This window comes from Lasiosphaeria miniovina (genome assembly GCF_030549165.1).
Source record: "Lasiosphaeria miniovina strain SMH2392-1A chromosome Unknown B0T26scaffold_2, whole genome shotgun sequence".
In the NCBI taxonomy this organism is placed as follows: Eukaryota; Fungi; Ascomycota; class Sordariomycetes; order Sordariales; family Lasiosphaeriaceae; genus Lasiosphaeria; species Lasiosphaeria miniovina.
The window spans coordinates 668,711-690,307 of NW_026848221.1; the positions used below are offsets into that span (position 1 = coordinate 668,711).

A 21,597-nucleotide genomic window follows, 5' to 3' on the forward strand; every position below is an offset into this window, starting at 1 on the left:
GACATCTCCACTCCCAGTGCTGATGGCAGAGCATCCGAGAGCCAGAGACTTGGGGGCTGTGGACGCCGACGTGCATGTCCCGTCGACGAATCCGTATCTGGCAACTACACCCATGCTCAGCAACACACGTAAATCTCTTTCCGGACCTATTCCCGCCATCATGTCAGGCGGCGCTTACCCCGTACCTTGATCGGCATGCGGGGCATCTGGAAGGAACGATCTCGTGCGTATTGATGACAGCCCACCATCTCCGTGACGTCACGGCTCCGAATTTTCAGGCGCGCGCTGGGTCTCGGATCAAATCACCGATCGCTGAATTTACGCAAGGACGTGCGTGGACTGGGCCTGAAGCCTCCGGGCCAAGGTTCGCTCACGACAATCTTGCAATTAGAACTCAGAGTCGGTATTAAAACAAAACAATAAATTCAAACGCAATAAAATTCTTGAACCAGGGGGTATAACCAGTCTTGCACCAACTCGCATCGCACATGCCAACGCTCACGGCCCAAATGTCATCCTTCCTCTCTGCTATCCTCCACATAGGTAATTAAATCAGGCCGAGAATGCCGCCGCCCTTGCCCTCGTTGTTCTTCTCGTCCATGCAGATGCACACTAAATTGCACGAATCGTCAGCCGCTTGTTTTCTGCATATCTTTTAGGCAAGGGGAAAAGGAGCGGTGCACTCACTCGCCACCATCAAACTCATGTCGACGCCCGGGGCAACCGTCAGGGCGTACGTCTGCTGGCCAAACAGGATGTCGCGGCCGCTGAGCAGCTTGCGGTTGATGTTGCCGACCACCATGCCCGTCTTCTCGTGCACAATGTCGGCGCGGCTGTCGAACCAGTTGCCCTGCATCAGGAACGACTCCTGCTGGCCTGTGTACTTGTTGACAAACGTTGCGCGCGCCTTGCTGCCGATGACTGCGTTTTGTTAGCGTCTATGACTCCGGGCGGGGGACGTAATCAAGAAGACGCACGCTTGAAGCTGCTCTTGACCTCGAGCAGGGGGTTGCCGTTGGGGTCGACGGCGGCATAGGTGGCGTGGATGTGCAGGTGCTCCTTCTTGATGTCAAAGACGGGCTGGTTGTTGAGGTTCATGACCGTCTTGCGCCCCGAAAAGGAAAACACGCTGCCCTGCACCCGCAGGATGGGTTGTCCGCTCTGAAGAGAGATGTCGAAGCTGTCTCCGGAGAGACTCATGACCTTTTCCCGTAGGATGATGGTTTCGGTCTGCCGCGCGAGCAGCAGGTCGGCCGTTGGGTGGTTAAGGCCGAGCGGCTGCGGTACTGGAGGGAGCTGAAGCGCCATGTTGGAGGGTTAGGGTTTGGATTAGGGGTTTTAGTTGTGTCGGTGACGCTGCGGAGAATGGACGGCGACGGAGATTGTCCAAGAATTGCTGATAGTCGGGTAAAAGATGTCTTCAGTTCTTTGAACTTGACCACTTTCGCAAAAGAAAGCCGACAGTGGACGCGGGGCCTGGGCATTAAATCCTCGGGCGACTCTTTGCTTGGCGCCGGTTCTTGCTTGTCGGCACTGGCCAGCTGCGCTTCATCGACGTCAATGGGCGGGGCAGTGCTGCTTGGCGGCTTGTGGTTTCAGTCGCGATCAGCCAATCTTCATGCCCCGCAGCGTGCACAAGCCGGGTGCACTAGGGCTGAGTTGGGCTGCGCGCGCTATGCACCCAGCAACTAGCGCCATGTGCGCGCTCGAATTGCTTGCCCGATTCCACTGCACCAAACGGATTACAGCGCACACCCGAGCGACGCAAGGCACAATGCCGACAATAAACATGCGGCTGAGCCGCCGGCGCGGTTCTAGAACGCCCAACCCCATCCGTTTGGTCGCCGAGCCGCGGATGCACAATTGAATTCTCCAAGCGCCAAGCATCCAGATCTTCGGAGGCGGTGGCGGTGGCTCTAGCCTCTGTGACACAAAATTGATTGTGTCTGATCAAGGGGTCAACTGCCTCCAAACACGGGGTAATTATGGATGCAAACAACCTGAGCCGTGAACGAAGCGCAATAGGGGCATCAACCCTTTAAACTGCAACTTTAAACGCACACTCAATTTTTGGCCAGTTTGGGGGTTCAGGGTTCGACCTGTCCCTATAGGCAGGTAAAGCCATGGAAACCAAATGGAAGTGCGCTGCATTCCCACACTTTGCCCAAGGTACTTAAGGTTTCCCAGACACTTCAGAGTAAACCAGCAAACTACGTCAACAGCCCTTTAGAGATAACAAGCCTTCAGAAGATGCAACAGCATACCCGCACAGGTCAGACATCCCAACGGCCAGTAGAAGAGACGTCATTGACTGGCCAGTCAGCTAGTTGTACATAAAGTAGTGCGCCCACAACTGTCCTTCTGATACTCTCGTCTTGTGACTTTGAAGGTCGAGATGGCTTCAGACGACAGGCTTAACGGCGGTTGCCGGACTTCTCGGGGCTCAAGCCCTCTTTCAGTAACTACTCTCGTGACTCTGACGGCCGAGATGGCTCCAGACGGTAGTCCGGGATACGGCTATATAACCCCGCGAAACTTCCCCAGTCTCTGCCCCTCCTCTCGATCCTCAGCCTAGATGAGCAACCCAAGTCCGCGTTTCGAATTGCCTTTGTCGTTTTAATTTCAAGATTATCGCCTGTCTAGTCACTCTATCTTTGCGGAACATCTGACCAACAACCCAACATGTTTCTCATGGACGTCCTCCTCTTTGGCCTCGCCCTCTTTGGCCTCGTCCTCGTGGGCCTCGTGAGCGGCTACCACTTCAAGGACTTCTGCGTCCAAGGCGAATAGTAGGACCCCCAGAATATCGCACACCACTTTCCCACACCTGAGGCACCCGCTGACACGTAACTCTGAAACAGCATGATCCTCGACTACGGCCTCTACATCGCCACCTGCCCCAACATGTCGGACCCTTGGGCTTCCCAGATTGACGTGCTGAACCTGTGCCTGAACAACGTGGACGGCGCCCTGACCTTCGCCGAGAACAACGTGCCGTGAGTGCCGACAAGTCGTAATCATGTCTCAACTCCAGCGCTGACTCCTGTGATAACCAACCAGCGGCTACGCGGGCGCGACCTGCAACGAGTGCTTCAACCACGGCGAGCACTCGACCGTCGTCACTTGCAACTGCAAGAACAATAATGGTGAAGTGCATTACAGCACCATCGACTTGAGTATGCTCGCCCCTCCCCAAAGTTCCAATCGCACCCTGCCCCTTACGTAGTATTGGGCATGGAGAAGCGAAGATGGCTGACGCAAGGTCTTGCAACGAACACAGACGACGAGCGCGGCTTGCAGATTGCGATCCCCAACACCATCATGTGCAATGGCTTCGTCGGCACCCTCGCCGCCCTCCCACCGCAGAAAGTCTAGGAGGTGGCAGACATCGCCAGTGTCGCTGTTGTCGGTAAGGGAGCATGTCGGCCGGCATTTGTAGTTGGGACCTGGGAGCGATACTCTATTCTCGATATTTACGCGTTTTTATAGCGACGGCGGTTTGAGTTACCGTTTAGGATTTCCCTGGCAAATATCTTCATCTGGCATCTAGCTCTGCATAGCATTGGTCTGGTGAGGCAAGTTTGCCTTGGCCTGTCTCTGAAACGAGATGGACCGCCCTTAGGAATAAGAATCGACCATCTCTACCAGCGCGTCTTGTATCATCTGCTGTATGTTGTGGCATCGGTGGCTTACATATGACATGGCGACTTTGGAGTTACACGGGCAGTTTGCTGTTCTTTTGTGACTTTCAGCTGCAGTTAGTTTGAGGCTGCGTCAAACGACTCCGACGACGGGCCTGACGGACCTCCAAGACTGTAAAACTACCTGTCTATAAAGGGTCTCTCCCATACTAGCTTTGCCAATGCTTACGTTCCCGAGTGGTTTTCCCTATTTCGTAACGTCGTTATCTTCCCGTCTTCTACCTATTACAATATCTTTAATTTTCCTACTAAACAACGTCTATTTCCGGTCGCTCCGCTGACTAGGTGCGGAGCCGCCTACTTGTTAGTGGGGAATTGGTGGGCTGTCGCTTGAACACTGCCCAGATACTAGTAACTGCGGCTGAGGCTGAGAAATCGGGCAGCGATCTAGCGCAGACTATTGAAGGCCAAGCCATCGCTAAGCCAAATCAAGCATTCTCCCGAGGTCGGGACTCGGGACTCGGGACTCGGGACTTGGGAAGCTGGGCGTCATTGTGGACAAGTCGAGCAAGCACTATTTCTGCAGCAAAGTCCACCTCAGTCTGTGGCGTGCCAAGGTATCCATCACTCGATTCTGATTTTCTCTCTCCTCCAACCCATCGCCTCTAGATGGGGCGGCTCTAGTTTAGAATCGTAACTTATCCGGACCGCTGCAACGCAGAGTCGTTAATAGCAACCTGTGCTCGGATTCAAAACCAACGCAAGCCCCCCGACATGGGTGATGTCCACGGTGGAAGTGAAATGCTCTAGCCAAGCAGTCAAGGGTAGTGGCTGACGTTCGAGTGAGATGTGGTCCCCGAGGAGAAAGCGGCCGAAGACGGTGATGCTCTGCCACTCTGAATGCAGCCTCCATCCGACCCACGACCAGTTGGGGAACTCGGCGCGCCGGCTGAGCTTTCCAAAGGACGACGACTGCCACGACAGGAAATTTGCCAGGCATGCCGAGTCGGCCGGTGTCCGATTCGGGAGCGGGAGGCCGCATATGTTGCCGCGGATCCATCCCTTCGCCTCGGCCACTCTGAGAATTCCCTGGAAGGCGTCCAGCGCGTCGCTCTCGAAAGAGAAGGACCTCCGTTAAAACCGGGAGACCCACAGCGAGATGTGGGCGAGGGGATCGGAGGGGCTCAGGGTAGGAATACGCGAGGGACGGTCGTGTCTCGGAAGCGACCGCTCTGTTGGTCGTGGAGATCGTCAAGGTGGATGGACAGAGTCTCAAAGCAGCTCATGGAGTGCACTGGAAGTAGACCTGGCTGTCAGTGAAGACGAGCCGGCGGCGAGAGAGCAGCGACTCCTGATAGGTCCAGCCACGTGTGTTCCATCTCGACTGCTGGATCCTGGCGCTGACGTTGGTCGAGGCGACGGACAAGGATTGGCCACCGACGGTGATGTCCTGGTACAACACTCGCGGGGTGTCCCGGACACTCGGGAGGCCATGTGCGCCCGAGTCCCGGCGGCGGCGACAATAGTCACGACAGCCTGCTCGTAGATGTCGCCCATCTTCTTTATCTGCTCGTGCTTCTCCAATGGCCGGTCCTGGCGGATGCAGTAGCGATCTACCCATAAGAACCTGAACCCCAGCTGGAGCGTAGCTTCCATAGCGTCCTCAACAACCCGGGGCACGTCGTCAGGCAATCGACCGTCCCCTGCTGTGACGGTGAGGAAAGACGTAGAGTCAGAACCCCAGACGTAACTCAGAGCAGCGTATGTTTGCTCGCCCGCCAATGTCCCACTTATGATGTCCCGGGTAAGGCAGTCGATGACCCGAAAGCCGGCGACGGGGGCGCGGTGCATGGCAGTGCAAGTCTCGCCGTGGTGAGAGGCACAGTAATCCAGCCAATAGCGAACAGGGGTGAAGTCGACCTACTAGTAGAGTATTCGGGCGGCTGGAGCTCCTCCCATCGTGGTTGACTGCATGATGAAGGGCAGACCGCGCCGCTCCCAGCTTCGGTATCCAGGCCTTTGCTGGCAGAACTGCCAACCAGACAGAGTCGGTACACGAGGTTGGGTGTCATAGATTCAGAGTGACTTTGCTCGAAAAAGCAAAGAGGCCAAGCAGACTGGTTGATGGCTGGCTGCCCTCGGCGAACTTCTTGGCAATTTCAGGATCTGTTGCCACGCTGTCTAACAAGGGGCACAGCTTGCAATCGGCGCTCGTGACGGGTAGGCGGCAAATCAGATGGCCCGAATTAGCATCGAGCTCAGAGATGTTTTCTGTCTTGAATATCCTTGAAAAGTTGCGGCACTACATGTGCTGCAGAGAGAGGTGGAAGGAGCCGTCGCATGACCTGGCTTGGCTTGATCGAACGACGACCCCGTCGACCGAATCCCCCTTGGTCTCAAGAGTCGGGGTTCGCCAGGCTCAGACACCTGCATCAGCTCCAGGGAATCCATAGACAAAATCCGGTCAGTATGCGAGGATGACGGGTCTGGCTCCATGGTAGAGATTTCACTGTCATCATCCTCGATGGAGTGGCAAATAGCAGGTAAGATCTAGGTAGAGGTGTGGCTCTGACTTGAGAGCCACCGCACGTGATAAGATGCTGCTGGTGGCCTCTATAGGTGCCAAGAATGCGCGTGAATTTGTGTGTGTGGGAACATCACCTGAACGGGAACATGTACTTGCCGATCACGGCCGCAGAAGCGAATATGTACAACAACAAGACCCCTCCAATAAACACGACACGCACTGCACTCTCTCAGCCAGAGTCTCCCCCAGTGCCCACCCGCAGACACAGAACCGCTCACTTCTGATATAGCTGGATGTAGTTGAACAGCCAATACGCCTCGCTAAAGGCCGACGGGTTGTTGGCGACAAAGGCCTTGCAGCTCGACGCCTTGGACTTGCACGTCGACGCGGAGTCCCACGTGTCCTGGTCGATGCTGGCGCCGCAAAAAGTGATGTTGATGATCTGGCACAAACATCAGCCATAAGCAGCCATGGACGAAAAGAAAAGAGACAATGAAAACTCACAATCGACTGCTTCTTGTAGAACTTGCCGACGTTGCACCCGCCATTGGACTGCTCGGCGTCGAGGAAGGGCGCGGGCCATTTGGTCGGATCGGGCTTGCCGGCCGTGATGTCTGCAGGAATCGACGCCCGCGGGAAGTACCAGATCTTGAGCGACGACGCCGTCACCTCGGTCGCGTAGATGCCGCCGCCCGCCGCGTTGAACTTGTCGCCGTACGAGCCCGACGGGCCCGTGTTGCCGCAGCCGTCGCTGTTTCTCTTAGAAAACCCTTAGAGGGAAAGGGGGTGGCGGGAGGCGAGGCAAAACTCACTAGTTGGTGTTGTCCGTCTCGGGACAGCCGTTGGACTCGCCGCCCAGGTTGCAGTTAGACCGCGGGTCCGTGCCGGGCTGGTTGTTAAAGTTGAACGAGCACGCGCCGCAGCTGTGCAGCGACACAATGTTGTTCGGCTGATTCATGACGCCCTCAACGATGTCGATCTCGCCGTACGGGTCTAGCCACGGGGTGAGTAGGTTGCTCGCCTAACCAGAGACACTGGCGCGCAAAAGCTCACCTTCGTCAAAGTTGTATGTCCAGCTGTTGTCCCGTTAGTCCATGGTTGCCGAGAATATGACTGAAAAGGCGAGCAACTCACTACGCAGGCCAGATGCCGCAGGCGTTGCCGGGCATGTGGGCCATGTCGGCGATCAGCAGGCCGTAGGTAAACGAGTCGACCGACTCGAGGCGCACGCTGTCGCGGCCCTGCGACGACGTCGACACCTTGTTGGTCGAGTCGGCGCCCAGCCACACCTGCCCGTTGACCACCTTGGCCAGGCCCTTGCTGGTCGCCGCCGACTGGCTGATGTAGTTGACGAACCCGCCCGTCGGGTCGCCCGACCCGGGATAGTCGGCCGCCTGTTTTTGCCACCAGTTGAGGTAAGCTCCAGACCCCGTGTTCGGACGGGAAGACGGGCAAGACTTGCCGTGCGGAACTCAAAGCCCTTGGTGAAGTTGGTCCCCGAATAGTCGCGCTTGAGCGTGTACGCGGCGTACGACGGGCTCGCCAGCAGCAGGGTGGCCACGGAAACAGCCGAGAGGATCGCCATGGTGCTGGGACCGACGGAGGATGTTGTCCCGGCTGTGGATGCTCGGATTAGGGAGGTAGCTACTTTGTGTAATGGCAACAAGAGTATACACGCACACCCGTGGGATGGCGATCTGGGAGCAGCCGGTGGATGGGGCGGGAATGTCGACAACCAAGGCGGGATCACCTCACACACCTTATATATATTGATGAGGCGGCACCCCCGCGGTCCGGTAGCGCGCTCCGGCTTGATAAGGGGCGGTGTTGTGGTCGGTGGATAATCCTTCATCCCTCCTTTTTCCTCTTTCCGTGTGAGTGAGTGCGTGTCCCATGCTGCCTGTTGTCAGCGGTGGCATGACACAACACGAATGGATGGTGCCAGTCGACAGTGGGAGCTGCTACGCCGTCCACGCATTGTTACATGTAATGGCCCAGCTCCCTCCCAGTGAGTGTCCGGTTTGGGAAAGACGAATACGCGTGTGCATATTGGCAGCTGGGCGCCCCCCGGAATGAGGGAGCGGAGAGGAAGGGCACAGCACAGGGGTTGGCTTGGCTGGAGGGTCCTGTCAGCAGACTCCCATTCTGGTTCCCTTTTTGGGCACCTCTTTGCGCCTTATGTAGCGCCCTATGATGTAGCGAGTCTGTTTCTCTTCTTCTGGACCCCCGCAGAAATCCTGGATGCTGCTCCCCCCCCGGCCCCTGGCTGGTGGTATGGCGCAGTATCCTAAATCCCTTTCCAATTTCCATCGCGCACCCGGGTTTTCGGTTCTCCATCGCCCTCCCCCAGCCCCGGTCCAACGGCGGCGCAGCGGCTGTGGTGGTCGGGAGGAAGCTTGGCGCACGCGCACCCACCTAACTGGGCCACCGGGGAGTGACATGAGGTTTGTTCTATTGGCCTGTTCGGGCTTGACACAGTAATTCTGGCCCTATGCTGTGTTACACCCCGGTGGGTTCTTATACTTGCGCCACCGGCACCAGGGGATCCCCAGAGAAAAAAGTTTCGTTTTTTGCCCGTTGGATCTCACCGACTGCTGTGGCGCATGCGATATTCCGACAAGAAAGCAAAAGTCCGAGGAGCCTGCATCTTCAATTCCGGTTCGTCGACGCTTGTAATAGGAGGAGTGGAATGCTGCCTGGTTCCCTCCCTTCCCCCCGAGCTTGCCCTGTGTGCTCTCGGGCCCCAGCGCCGCAAGAGAAAAGCTCACACCTTGTCCTGTAACGTGTCAGCAGCAGCTCTAGTTGTAAACAGTTGCACGGAGCCAGCCCTTCACGTCATTGTTTTCAAAGAGAAGTCCTTATCAGAGATAAGCGCCCTCGTGGACCAGGCCAGAGTAGCAATTGAAACTCAACTAGGGACGCGCGGGGGTGCGTGCAACTCTGCTTTGACAGCTGCCAACCGCCAAAAGGCTTCCTCTTCTTGTTTTTGCTCTTGACATGGGATTCGGGAGCAGGGGCTGACAGCCACATGGGCACGACGTGATCTGTGTGCACCCACGAACAGCAGTTCCAGGCGCGGCCGGAATAGGCATGTCCCACCGGGACCAAAGCGACGTCGACAAGGCTCGGGCGGGCCACCACGCTGCCAGTCAGTGATTGATTGATCCCGTGATAAGTCATCACGTTCGGCTGTTCTGGGAAGGTCTTTGCGGGAGTCGGGAGGGGCAATATATTGCGGCGCATCCCTTTCGCATATTGACTGCCCCTTCATGCCGTTGCCCCAAATTTTCAAGTATGCATGGCGTCTCCAACTGCCGCGCAGGCAATACCGGGCTGCAGAACTTCAACACCCCTCTAGACCTAGACTAGTTCAGGTTCAATCCCGGTAAAGCGAAGGTCATTGATCGTGGGCGACAGGGCGGGCCATGGGCGCATCGTTAAGCACATGCTGCGTTCGATGGTTGACGAGTTCTAGGTCATCAGATAGTTGTTTTTCATCCAGAGTTGAGTGTACTATGGCTAGCAATCATATAAAGACGGGTGGGACGGGGATTGGAGAGACCTCATAAATGGCCAGTAAGTTTTGTACATCCACATCTGCCGCATCGGGTCAATCACCCCAGAGTTACACTTCTTCTCAAAGCGCCGCCCAAATAGCATCGACGCCTTCGAAGACAGAGTCGACCTGGCACCACGGGTCTGTGGCAAACGACATGGGGCCTCTGAAATGCAACGTTTCGAGGCCCAGCGGCAACATCTGCTGAAGAGCGGGGAGGAGGGGATCACCAACAGAGTCACCACTCGTAGCACCCTGGGGGTGGGGGTTGCCGTCATACTTGTCCACCACCCAGCGGCGCCGCTCGGTGGGTGCGGAGAAGACGCGGACTTTGAACTTGTCTTTGGCGTCGCCGCTGGGCTCTGCAGCACTATGAGCATTGGTAGTAGCTGTCGGCTGCACCGCATCGTCCGTGCCCGTCTTCTTCGTGAATTGTCGAGTTGCACGGTCATAGGTCAAGACTGGGATCTCGCTCTTCATTAGATCGTCGGTGTTGTGCCCCTCAAAATGCAGCCCACACGTTAGCAAGAGGACGAGGTGGTCAACACGGCTAACACGGCCCTCGACGATGGTCAGGGTGTCGTGCTGGGCCCAGCGTGTCCATAATCGACTTTTCCACCTTGTCCATCTCAACAAAAGACACGGGACGCAGCAGGCTCGACTTCTGTACGACTCCATCGTGTCGCCGCTGCAAGCCATACCAGCGTGCGTGGCGCTTCAGGCTCAGCCGCGCTGCGAGACTTGCTTGTGTAGGCTGTGGCGTGCGGACCTGCTTGGACGCAAACAACGAGGATTTCGGGACCAACGTTCCGAAGGCTCGGAGCCAAGGCGACTGTCAGGATAGAGGCCGGCGTCGGGCCAGCGAGGCCCGACAGGTTGAAGCGAGGCGGCATTCCGTGCAGCTAGAGACAGTGAAACAATTATAGACCGAGAGCAAGCTAGCAAGTTCTGTGCGAGATATCGGTTTGACGTAGTCGTCCAATTTTTCTGTCGACGCGCATTTACCAGATTTGGTGAGAGCTGACTCCGTGTCGGAAATGGGCAGCAAACACGCCGTCAGGTGAACGCGGGTTGCTTTCTTGTCAAACCTGCAGATGCCCGTATTTACAGGGAATTCTTTGGTCTCTGCATCCGCATCCGTCACCCTCCGTCACAGTGTGAATTGCCGCTCGCCAAACCAGGCATCCGTGATATAGAAGCATCGCGCCTTGTCGGGTTTGCCGAGCGGAGTCGCCTTCGAAATAGGATTCCTTGAATTCTGTCGATCTCTGATGTCGCAGATTCATTTCTTGCCCATGCAAAATGCCACGTGCCAAGGAACGCGAACCTAAGGGGGTAAGCCCACGTTTTAGGCACAGTACCCCGACAGCTCTGCAGACATGAGAGAAGTGATGTGGATGACGCTGGTGGGCGCCCTGACGTTCGACCAGAAGCCCCTCCATGACAGGCGCGAGCAGGACCGCTAGCAGGCGCTGTATGAGGCCCACCTTGGCCTTAGCGGAGACAGCTTAGACAAGGAGAAGGACATGGCGCGCCAATTCATCGATGCTGTGCGCCGCAAGTCGCGCTACCGCCGCCTGGCGACCACCACGGGGAAACATCTTGGCTCGGTTCCAGAGTCGGCGGCCGTTGGCGACTGGGTCGTCATGGTGAACGGCTCGAGGTCGCTTTTTGTTGTGCGGCCTGAAGCTTGTGGAAACTTCTCTGTGGGCCGGCGTACGTGCACGGGCTGATGCGAGGGCAGGTTTTGTTGGCTGATTGGTATCCGTCACGGGCGGGCGGGACCATCTCTTTGATCTGAATGAATGGATGACGTCGCCTAGATTTAAGCCACTTTGCGTCACATCCGAGCCTCAACCAAATTGAACCTTAAGAAGGCCCTCTACGACGCTCACTCCCTAGTACTACTAGATTTCCTTTGTTTACTTTTTGGGTATAAACAGGGCCTTCTTTTCCTGTATCTCTAGACTTTTTAGACAGACAATTCAATGCGCTGTCAACTACGAACACGTGCAACAGTATTCAATTAATTCAAGTTGATCTGGGGGATTTGGCCCTTTCGTCAATTGCAGAATTCTTGTTCTATTTGTACTCGTGCCGGCAGATTGCGTTTGACGCCACGGCACGGCCTGAGTCTTCCCGGTGTACGTGTCATCGGGTAGCAAATCTATGGTTGTGCCGAACCTCGACGGCTTCGGGCTGTTCAAGTTGAGATGTGTGGAGCAGAGCGGCTAGCATGTGATGCGCTAGTTGAAGTCAGCCGGATCCGAGAACCTTTCGTGTTGGACTCGTGCTTCGTGCTTCCGCCGGGTATTGGCTTTTCTTCTTTTTTTTTCGTGGCTAACCTTAATCTATATATCGCACAAAGCCTGGGCAGCTCTTCCTGCTTTTCTCTGTTCGCTTGCCCAAATCTCCGAATCTAACTTCTTGCACTACTTACCTTTCAACCCTTCCCTGTCGTCACTTCCTTGTCGTCACTTCCTGTCACTTCCTTGTCGTCACTTCCTGTCACTTCCTTGTCGTCACTTCCTTGTCGTCACTTCCTTGTCGTCACTTCCTCGTCGTCACTTCCTCGTCGTCACTTCCTTGTCGTCGCACGTCGCAGGCAATCGCGTCAAAATTATCACACCACTTCAAGGCCCGACCGTCCGTTTTCCCCTTCCCTGCTAGGTAGGATGGAGCGATACAACGTCACGTTCATCGGCTCTAATCCACCTAGATCGGAGGGTGTGTTGTCGGCTGCCGACACGGCCGAGAGACTCTTGGTGCCTTTTGCGCCCGACAATCTGGCCGGGCAATTTCGAGGCGAAATCGCTCGTCGTCTGGACAGATGTGGTATGAAGATCGGTAGTTGGCTTCTTAATCTGCGTCTCAACTCCCCCACCGGTCTGCTGCTAGACCCGGAAGATTCTGTCGGCAGCCTTGTTCTCCATCCCGACCGAGAGAATGTCTTTACCGTCGAACTGCACACCCCTTCTACCTCTATTAATAGTGATGCATCCGAGGCTGAGACAATGGTACCTGTGTCATCAACCCTCCAGTACGACCCGATGAATAGCCGCAATGACAGCATTGAGATCAGAGTCTTGACCCCCCTCTCTCGCAAAGAGCACAAAGAATATCGATAGTATTCCTGTGCTCCCAGTGGTCTTTTCCAAAAAGACAACTCTCCGCGAGGTCCGCCGGCGAGTGCTGAGCATCTCGGTCTCCACGACAGTTCTGCTGTTGAAAAGGCCACTGACCATGAGGAATGCAACTGCTCCTTGGCGAGGGCCATTCAGGCAGGCCATGTCTTGAAGGCCGACCCACAGAATTTGAACAATTCAAATCATGTTCTGATCATACATTCGCGGAATATTATCGAGCTATTCTCGATCAGCTGTGATTCCAACAAAACCGCCATTCTGGTAGCCGTCGAGGCCGTATACGGCATAAAATTTGACTTTACTGTTAATAGTAAAAAGCTCGTCTTCTTTAGAGCTCGACCCCATAGAGCCGCAAAGATTGGAGATGGAGGGCATGCGAATACTATATGCTCGTCACCCGCTATTGTTTCGATTTGCTCTTCGAGCCGTCACCCAATTCACCATGACGGCAACAATGACGAGGCTGATGCCGCCAATAAGTCTCTCATCTCTGTACTGGACCAACATACTGCCGAGTCGCTAATTAAAACAAGATTCCCCGAGCTATCTATCGAGGAGCTCGGTCTCACGGGCCTAGTCACGGATGGCGTCCTGACCCTTTACGCTGTTGCACGCCAAGTCGGGACTTCGTCGGCACCACAGGCGAGACTGGGATTGGATGGGATTTACTTGAATGAAAGCCACTGGGAGCTGCCGACAAACCCCCAGACCGAGCGAGGTATGGCAATGTTCCTATCTAGCCTATGGGTCTTCAGCCATCTGGTCAACACACGCAGCCGCCATGATAGTGTGCTGCACGTGCTGCACATTCTCACCAAGTTCCCTCCCGCCATCCGTGCTATGCATATCATCCTGGAAGGCAGAATCCCCGGGGCCGAAGAGTGTGCAGCGCTCATCCAGGCCTGCCACGGCCTCGTCACCAAGGTCATGTCGACTTCCACTGTCGCCCAAATCCCCAGCCGGACTTTGTAAGGCTCCCGTCTTTTCCTTGGCATACTGTGGTGCAAGGCCCAGGAGCTCGAGCTAGATTCCACTGACGAGGCCATGCTCCCCTACATGGAAGCCATGAAGGCCGTAAAGTTACGCAACTATGAGGCAGCTGAGCTAATCCAGTTCCCCGTCAACACGAGCATTGGGCTGGTGGAGCTGGGTTGCTTCAACGCCGTGTGGGCACGACTCATACAGTTCAGCGATGCCGAGCTCAACAAGGCCTTGTTTTCGAAGACGCCGAATCTGTTCGATGGCCGCAGTAAGCGTGCCGCTCTGCTAGGTGGCGGCCTCGTCTCGGAGAACATCGTGTTTGACATGGATGTCCTCTACGCCAACTACAAGTACAAGGACAACGGCAACGAGAGCGGGATGATTACAGGCAGAGATTTGAGTGACCTCCTGCAGGCGACACAATTCGGCGTCTGTTGAACAGACGCCGAATTGGCGAAATTATTGGTCGGACGGCCGGCGCTATTGGCTACGCGGCTAGCAACAGCTTGACTCTGGACTAGGATGGGCTTCTGGCTGTGTACCTGGGGCCCTAGGGATGTGGCGGCGACCCGGGCCGTGACTCTCTCATGTTCCGGCCGACGCGCAGGGGCGAGTGCACCGTCGACGTTGCAATGGCTGAGCACCTTCTTAAGCCCATCCTTGTGAGGCGCACCGGCGATGGCACTGCCATCTTTGAGGGTGATTTGGCCGTTCCCCCCACGTGCCACAGCTCCAACGAAGCGCCCGATGAGATCATCATGGTCTGCCTAGACTACAGCAGGAGCATGACGACTCAACAGCGGCTCGGCGAAAGTGACTCTGAGATGGGAGAGTCTTCAAAGTAGATCATAGACGAGGACATGATGCTTCTGAGAGATATTCACTTTGACGGATCGGATTACGGCACCTTGAGCGAGTGCGAGAGGGTTTTCTTTGCCCACGAATCGATTGAAGATATTATCATGACAGTTCGTGTCACTTCAGGAGACCACAGGCTGCGGATGGAAGTTTCCACTAACCTAGTATTCAATGTGGCGAGGCTCAAGCTCGCGGAGCTGAGGATTCACATGAGGCGGCTTGAAGCCGCCGCGCGGGAGCCCGCCTCTAGAGCTGCAAGGTTACAACAGGAGGCCAGTGCAAAAGCTGCAAAGGGGCTGCGGATTGCCATTGCACAACTTTTGAATTACAAAGCTCAGCTCGCTAAGCTTCTCTTGTATCGGGCTTGTTGCGTCAAAGACTCTGAAAAGTTGGCTCCCTGGACCTGGAAGGATGGCAGTCCGCTCCCCGTTGCTTTGTCGGGCGAGAAGTATGAGTCTGATACCAGCATGAAATTTATTTCGACTGCACTCGACCTTGGCGTACCACAGGAATTGCGCTGCCCCATGACGCAGGAATTGTTCTCGGACCCTGTCAGCACTGCGGATGGGCACACCTATGAGCACTCCGCAATCCGCGAATGGTTGCGCATCGACAATGGATTAATTTCCCGGTCCTAGGTCGGTGCTCGGGGAGACCAATCTCACCCTTAACTAACTAAAGTTGCGGCAGGTCTAATTGTGGGGAGACGGGACCGATATATTGGAAACCTTTGCTACATCGGGACCCCGATCTAATCCAAGCACCAACTCACACATCACGTTCACATTACAAACTCCCCAATCCGAATTGAACTTGAGTGCACCGGTAGATTTACCACTAGCAAAGGTGTACGAATTAGTTTTCCGCAAACTCCGCGGCCTTTATCCCACCTTCTCTCTTTCGGTTATTGGAGGAAAGGTTCTGGAGGCCTCCAATAAACCCTTCTCCAGTCTCAAGATTTCCCGGGGCGCGAATATGCGGATCATACTTCCAAATCCCGGCCCCGGCCTCTCAGCCAGTGGAAATGGTCGACGAGGTGCCAGCTCAAGCTCAAATCCGGAATTCTGCCTCATCAAGGTTTACAGAGGCGAAGACAATCAGGCGCCTGCCTTTTCGTACTGGGTAAAGAGAGACCCTACAGTTACGGTAGGTCTATTCTGTTCAAGGTATGGCGGTACCTGGCCGAAACAAATGTTTCCCCGACTTGGCCAGATTTCCGGTTATCTCATTCGGGCAGGGACGTCGGCGACAACTTTGTATTTGGTACATGGATGGCCATGTAAGTCAGCCGTAATTAGGGATTGTCTACACGGCAAGACATGCCAAGTTGCTAACGGATTTCGGTGTTAAAAATGGGCGAATAAGCTCTCAGATGTTCTCAACAGTCAATTATGCACCGGCAGGCTTGGCGATGAGCCGTTCTGCGTGAATTACGAGGACCGGCCCCAAACTGTCAAGGTTGATGCCGGTATTAGTGGCGGTATGCCGTCTCTCGGCATCCGGACCGGATTCTACCAGCCGCCAGTACTCAAAGTCCGTGCTGAGCCATACAATCCCGAGCGGGGGGACCCCGCTCGGTCACGGCTGTCTTCTCAAGCAGATTTTCGGCCATTTCGTCGATGAGATCCTCGCGTACAAGTACTCGATGCACATGGAGCTCATTACCTATAGCACCAAGGCACACGTGGCGCAGCGGCTGACGCACGATGTGAAGAATTTCGGGTCGACGGTGCTGGAGCTGAACGGCGATGGTGACACTGCACTATGGGACGCGCTGGCACTTGCCCACAACCACTTACAAGAGTACGCGGAGACATTTCCAAATGCCAAGAAGCGTATCCTGTGTATTTCAGACGGCAGCGACACGAGCTCGGATCAAGACCACCAACCGTCGAAAATGTGTGAGCAGTTTCTTCGCGACGGCATTGTCGTTGATTCGTTCGATCTTGGTCACAACAGTAGCTTCACTGGACGCGCCAAGCTGTCTTTCCTCACCAACGGTTACAAGTTCAAACCGACGTCGCTTGAGCAGGCCATGGTGGACGCTATATCGGCGGCCCGGCGGCCGCCCCTCGGAGGGAATATCAGCAACCATTTGCCGCGCGAGAAGGCTATGGCCGCTTCACTGAGTCGCAGACCGAAGCGACGCCCGAAGTAGTGACCAAGACGAGTTCCCACCTCGCAAGGCGCATGCACATGAGGGCGACACGTTTGTAGAGTTGCAGGCCGCGTTGCGGTACCATCAGGAGCAGCGCGGGCTTTCGTTGGCCTCGATCGCAACCATCGGCCATGCGCACCTATCGAATTCTGACCGAGATGCAGCAGCTGGTTGCTAACCCGCACCCACACATAGACGTCTACGTTAGTGAGACTAATATGTTCTTCTAGAAGGTCGCCATGCAGGGGCCTCCGGGCAGCGTCTATGAGGGTGGCGTTTGGCTGCTTTACTTCGACATGGATGAGCCGTACCTGGCGCTAGCACCCAAGGCGCGATTCCTTACCCAGGTATACCACCCAAATGTAATCTGAAATTCCAGCGTAATTATACATGGCGCTTACCGGAACTTTCTGACCCAATGCTCTACACCCACAAACTCACCTTACCCATATACCCACCTATCTGTGCGGGGCTCTCCCCCCCAACTCGGAACGGAACACGAAGTTTGACATGGCATCTTCAGCCTTCACTGACCACCTAGCCATTTGAAGGCAGCCATCCATTGATCCCTGGGTTCGGCCATCTAGCTAGGCCAGTTCAGTCAGCCTTGTTTCTGCTCCCATTCAGCTTCGCGATAAATAATTAGCGTAACTAGAGGTTTCTGGCCCCCGGGATTTCTGGTCTCCACTCGTCTGGCGCGCTCTCCTCGTCGACGCAATAGCATCATCATCCGGAAAGGTCGAAAAAAAAGAGAACCCAGTTCCCACCAAACAACCCCCCACATCATCATATTCCCAACCGCTAGCCTCGCTCGCAATGGAGTCCAAGATCGAGTTGCAGGCCGAGACCACGGCCGTGGGATCAATTATCGACATTCTACCAGTGGAGCTGATGCGTGGCATCCTCAGCTGCACGCCTAAGCCGCCGTCCCACACCCGCTTGCACGACCAGCCGGCGTACGAAATGCTGCAACGCGCCGAGACGCCGCTGAAGAACATGTCACTCGTCTCCAAGCGCTGGCGCGACATTGCCCTGCCCATTCTTTTCAGCCACGTCGTGTGGGTCGTCGAGTTTCTAGGCATGATCGCCGAGCCCCCCCCAGACGTTGACGATCGCCTCGAAAACTTCCCGCTGCTGTGCTTTCTGCGCCATCATGACCTCGCCCGCCACGTCGACTCGCTGACCCTGATCGTCCGTGACTTGGGCAAGAGTCCTCTGGCTTTGGTTTCTGCGAGCGAGCTCGACGGCTATGCGGCGTCTTCTAGCCTCGAGGCCAAAATAAGCTACGACTGGCTGTAAGCATTCCTCTTCTGTTCAACGTTGAGCACGCGTGTGTATATGACCATGACCCGAAATGGGCTTGTACTGAGAGAGGCGCCTCAGGTGGGACTTGGTGTTTGGCGTCGTGGATCCGCGCACCTTCATCGTGATCGCAATGCCCGACACGCTCGGCAGCCTGCTGTCGAGGGCCGTTTGGGAAGGTGATGCCTGGACCTTTGACATGAACACGGTGAACATCTTGTCGCTGGCGCGGCCCGCGGCGACCCGTGCGCAGCTGAATGCCGCCACGTCTTCCTCGCCAAAGCAAGGGGCAGCTGATGCTTCTTCACCTGCCTCCCAGACGGCGCCCGCCAGCAAGCTGTTCACCATCCGCCCCTGGACCCACCTTCTTCTAAACGAGGGCTCGTTCACTCCCGTATATAGAACGTACGAATTCTTTCTGCGACGGCCGCCCTCGATCCTGCCAGGCCTCCTTGGATGCGACAGCGAGGCGCCCCCAGGCACGCCTCGCCTGATCCCGCCCACAATCAAGTCGCTTTCCTACGTGGCCATCTTCCCGCTGTCATCACACGTCAACATTCTCGCGACGTTCCTGCCCTGCGGCCTCGACCACCTGTTAATACAGCTGATGCCGGACATCGACAGCAATATCCTGCTCAGCCCACGCGAGATGCACCACCTGCAGCTCGCCGACCTGTGGATGGAGCGCAACACGTGCTACAGCCTCATTATGGCTAAGCTGTTGGAATGGCATAAGCCTGGGAATCGTGGAGAGCACTTCATCATCACCCAATCCAATCTCGCGGATGATGATAAGGAGGATCCCGATGACCCGTGGGCGAGCCTGCGCGAATTTGAGACCGGTGATTCTAGGGATGAGGAGGCATGGAATTTGGCAGTCCAACAGGTGCAGTTGAGCAGGGCCGGCTGGTTCGTCGAGCGAAGGGGCAAGTTTGTCAGGGGCTTGCGGCGCAGGGTCGGGGTTAGTGCTTGGGACGCCAGCTCCACTGCTAGCCTGTGGAGCGACTCCTCGTCAGTACTGTCGCCCGAGTATTTGGCAGAACTGTCGGCCGACTTCCCGTCAGAGCCGCCGCCCGGAATCCCGTCAGAACTGACGTACGGAGTCCCGTTCTCACCGTAATTGCGAGTATGTGTATGTACACAAAAAAAGCCTCGGTGAAGGGATACAGTGTGCGCGTTCTTAACTCTGATTAGCATTTAACTTCGATACGCAATAAAGTGTGTTTGGCTCTGGGCTACAGAAACTTGCCTCGCCGAAAGGCACTCGGCATGATGGAGATATTTCTAGGGCATGTCAGACTCTCCGCAGACTATTATGGTAATCATGTGCACTGGAAACTCGATCCGGACGTGACGGCCCCTCGTAGGCCCAGGGCTGCGGCACCGATGCTAGCAGCGGCCGAGCTAGTCGCCCGTCATTTAGTTAGGTCGGGTTATTACCACACAATTAGCATCCCATGAACAGTGCTAAATTAAGAACTTCGAACTTGCCTTTTGCTCCCGACAAAATGTTCAAGGTCTGCGCGAGATGCACACAGACTCTGCACTTGACTGACGATGTACTGGCTGTCGGAGAGCCCACCGTACATGAACAGCTTCTGCGCGGTCAAGTTGGTCAATCGGGTCAATCGGTTGAGGTACAGTGCAAAGAGAGAAGGGAGCGGAAATCTGGGCAAAAAATAAATAGTGCTTGGATGGATGGGGTGTTGAACAAACCGTCGCTTTCAGCCCCCTGTCATCGAGCTGCTCGAGCTGTCGGCGGACTATATCGAACAGCCCTTCCAGGGTGCCTCTAAACACATTCTCCATGCAGTTGCTGTCGAGTTAACGTCAACATGTAATCCCGGTCATCAATCAACATGGCTATCATACCCGGTAATGAGAAGACGGCCCTGCCTGACTCCCTGGTCTAGGCGGTCCTCTTCGCCAATCCCCCGGGGTAAATCGATCCAGGCGCCAGGAAATAGGTGGGTTGCCTCGAAGCCGGCGAACTCGTCTTTGAAGACAGCGAACTGCTGCAGAAGTCGGCGCAGACCGTTGTCGCGCCGAGTCCCGGGCTCTCTTCCGCCCATGCTACACAGCTTCGCGTAGTCTTCCGGAGAAAGCCGCGTCTGCACAATTGTGAGAAACTCGTTGTCGATCAGTGCCGAGCCAGACCTGGATTCTTTTCGCCGTATCTTGTTAGAAATAATACACCAACCAACTACTACGGGGAAAAGGGGCTCTCACCAGCTGCAGCCGTCACCTGCGAGGCGTGCGGCCGATGGGGTGAGGGCACCGTGGCGTCTAGATTAGCCTGGAATGCTGCTGCAGTCTGGAAATATTCCCTGAATCAGCCCCCCTCTGATGATCTCGGACTGACTGGTGTGCCACCTACCACAGCGCTCTCCCCGGCATCGACCACAACAAAGCACTCTCCCTGTGTCAACATGTTATAACCGTCCCCTGACGTGTCATGCTCCGCAGCGGCGTCAACCGTGTACTGCGCGCACGCTTCCAGGTTGCTTGCGAGAGAAACGCTGCCGACGTGCAGCCGTGCAGCAAAGGCTGCGGTTACTGCCTCGACTAAATGGGCCTTGGCTGCATCATCCGCCGTCTGCTGCTTTCAAGGGAGATCAGAAACGTGATGTGGTCAATAGGGTAATTTCAGAGAAGCAATTCACCGCAGGATGTGTCACGACGATGTCGGCCGCGACCCCCCACGCCACGCGGTTGTGATGGCGGCTGCTTTCGTCGCCATGACGCTCGATGACGTCGACACAGACTTCTTCGCTGCCTTCGGCAGTAAGTGCGATGCCAAACTTGATGGCGGCATCCTGCAGCGATGGTGCTGGATGGTATGGGCTGAATCCATGGTAGTCCTCGATGTCCGAGACAGTAGCGCGAGCCAATTCGTGCAGAGAGGCAGCGAGGTTGTCCGCTGAGGGAGAAGAACCACTTATATGCCGGCTTTGACCAGAAAGTGCTCTGATGTCGGGACATGAGCGGCGAGAGGAGGTGGCAATGGCCCAGGCAATTTCTGCAAAGAGGAGTCAGAACAATGCTTTGCGAGAATCCTTGGGTAGATTTGTAGTTACTAGCGGAGGTCGCCCCGCAGTCGATGCCAATGACAAACCTGGCTTGCTCAGGCCGTGGGGAGTCGTCGAGATTGCCATCCATATCTATAGCCACTTGGCTGATGCTGGTATTTTATATAGGATTTGATGTTGTGAGCGATTTTCAGCTCACGCGTGGCGCACGTGTTGTGCGTGGTAGTATAATACCGTTGTCCAATGACAGCCTGGCTTGCCACGGAGACGGTACAGACCAAACAGGTGCGAGTCCAATGAGCACGGATCCGATAGGCAAGACTTTGAGACTTATGCTTGGCTGTAACATACAGAAACGAGACATGTGCTGAGACATGTGCCGAGACATGTGCAGAGCAA

The 21,597-nt window shown here is 55.7% G+C and overlaps 7 protein-coding genes across 7 annotated transcripts; 4 read left to right on the plus strand and 3 right to left on the minus strand.

The window, feature by feature from the left end:
* Positions 1-547: 547 nt before the first annotated feature.
* B0T26DRAFT_671635 (tubby C-terminal-like domain-containing protein) lies at positions 548-1,308 on the minus strand (the record flags this gene model as incomplete). Its single annotated transcript, XM_060439359.1, has 3 exons — positions 548-612; positions 688-921; positions 978-1,308. 3 exons carry the CDS (start codon positions 1,306-1,308, stop codon positions 548-550), a joined length of 630 nt encoding a protein of 209 aa, XP_060299749.1.
* Positions 1,309-2,577: 1,269 nt separating this feature from the next.
* On the plus strand, positions 2,578-3,375 carry B0T26DRAFT_764260 (uncharacterized protein; the record flags this gene model as incomplete). Its single annotated transcript, XM_060446439.1, has 4 exons — positions 2,578-2,789; positions 2,862-2,996; positions 3,061-3,176; positions 3,227-3,375. Exons 1-4 carry the CDS (start codon positions 2,683-2,685, stop codon positions 3,373-3,375), a joined length of 507 nt encoding a protein of 168 aa, XP_060299750.1. The 5' UTR covers positions 2,578-2,682.
* A 1,548-nt stretch (positions 3,376-4,923) lies between these two features.
* B0T26DRAFT_737762 (heterokaryon incompatibility protein-domain-containing protein) lies at positions 4,924-5,492 on the minus strand (the record flags this gene model as incomplete). The annotated part of the gene is made up of 2 exons (XM_060443500.1): positions 4,924-5,091; positions 5,124-5,492. 2 exons carry the CDS (start codon positions 5,490-5,492, stop codon positions 4,924-4,926), a joined length of 537 nt encoding a protein of 178 aa, XP_060299751.1.
* Positions 5,493-6,442: 950 nt separating this feature from the next.
* B0T26DRAFT_636614 (glycoside hydrolase family 16 protein) lies at positions 6,443-7,538 on the minus strand (the record flags this gene model as incomplete). Its single annotated transcript, XM_060436843.1, has 5 exons — positions 6,443-6,610; positions 6,673-6,919; positions 6,981-7,161; positions 7,222-7,244; positions 7,303-7,538. Coding segments are annotated over 5 exons (855 nt in total), but the record flags the coding sequence as incomplete, so codon positions are not given.
* A 3,488-nt stretch (positions 7,539-11,026) lies between these two features.
* B0T26DRAFT_671639 (uncharacterized protein) lies at positions 11,027-11,597 on the plus strand (the record flags this gene model as incomplete). Its single annotated transcript, XM_060439360.1, has 3 exons — positions 11,027-11,059; positions 11,194-11,440; positions 11,548-11,597. The coding sequence occupies 3 exons, from the start codon at positions 11,027-11,029 to the stop codon at positions 11,595-11,597; spliced, it is 330 nt and encodes a 109-aa protein (XP_060299753.1).
* Positions 11,598-13,596: 1,999 nt separating this feature from the next.
* On the plus strand, positions 13,597-16,867 carry B0T26DRAFT_799042 (uncharacterized protein; the record flags this gene model as incomplete). Its single annotated transcript, XM_060446965.1, has 8 exons — positions 13,597-13,794; positions 13,879-14,280; positions 14,406-14,664; positions 14,821-15,260; positions 15,660-15,855; positions 15,922-15,988; positions 16,095-16,242; positions 16,310-16,867. 8 exons carry the CDS (start codon positions 13,597-13,599, stop codon positions 16,865-16,867), a joined length of 2,268 nt encoding a protein of 755 aa, XP_060299754.1.
* Positions 16,868-17,377: 510 nt separating this feature from the next.
* B0T26DRAFT_692199 (uncharacterized protein) lies at positions 17,378-19,632 on the plus strand. The gene is made up of 2 exons (XM_060441157.1): positions 17,378-18,162; positions 18,251-19,632. The coding sequence occupies exons 1-2, from the start codon at positions 17,684-17,686 to the stop codon at positions 19,287-19,289; spliced, it is 1,518 nt and encodes a 505-aa protein (XP_060299755.1). The 5' UTR covers positions 17,378-17,683; the 3' UTR covers positions 19,290-19,632.
* The last annotated feature ends 1,965 nt before the right edge of the window (positions 19,633-21,597 follow it).

Coding starts and splice junctions, on each gene's coding strand:
- B0T26DRAFT_692199 (XM_060441157.1), top strand. CDS start 17,684: ATGGAGTCCAAGATCGAGTTGCAGGCCGAGACCACGGCCGTGGGATCA. Junction 18,163..18,250: donor AAAATAAGCTACGACTGGCT/GTAAGCATTCCT, acceptor GAGGCGCCTCAG/GTGGGACTTGGTGTTTGGCG.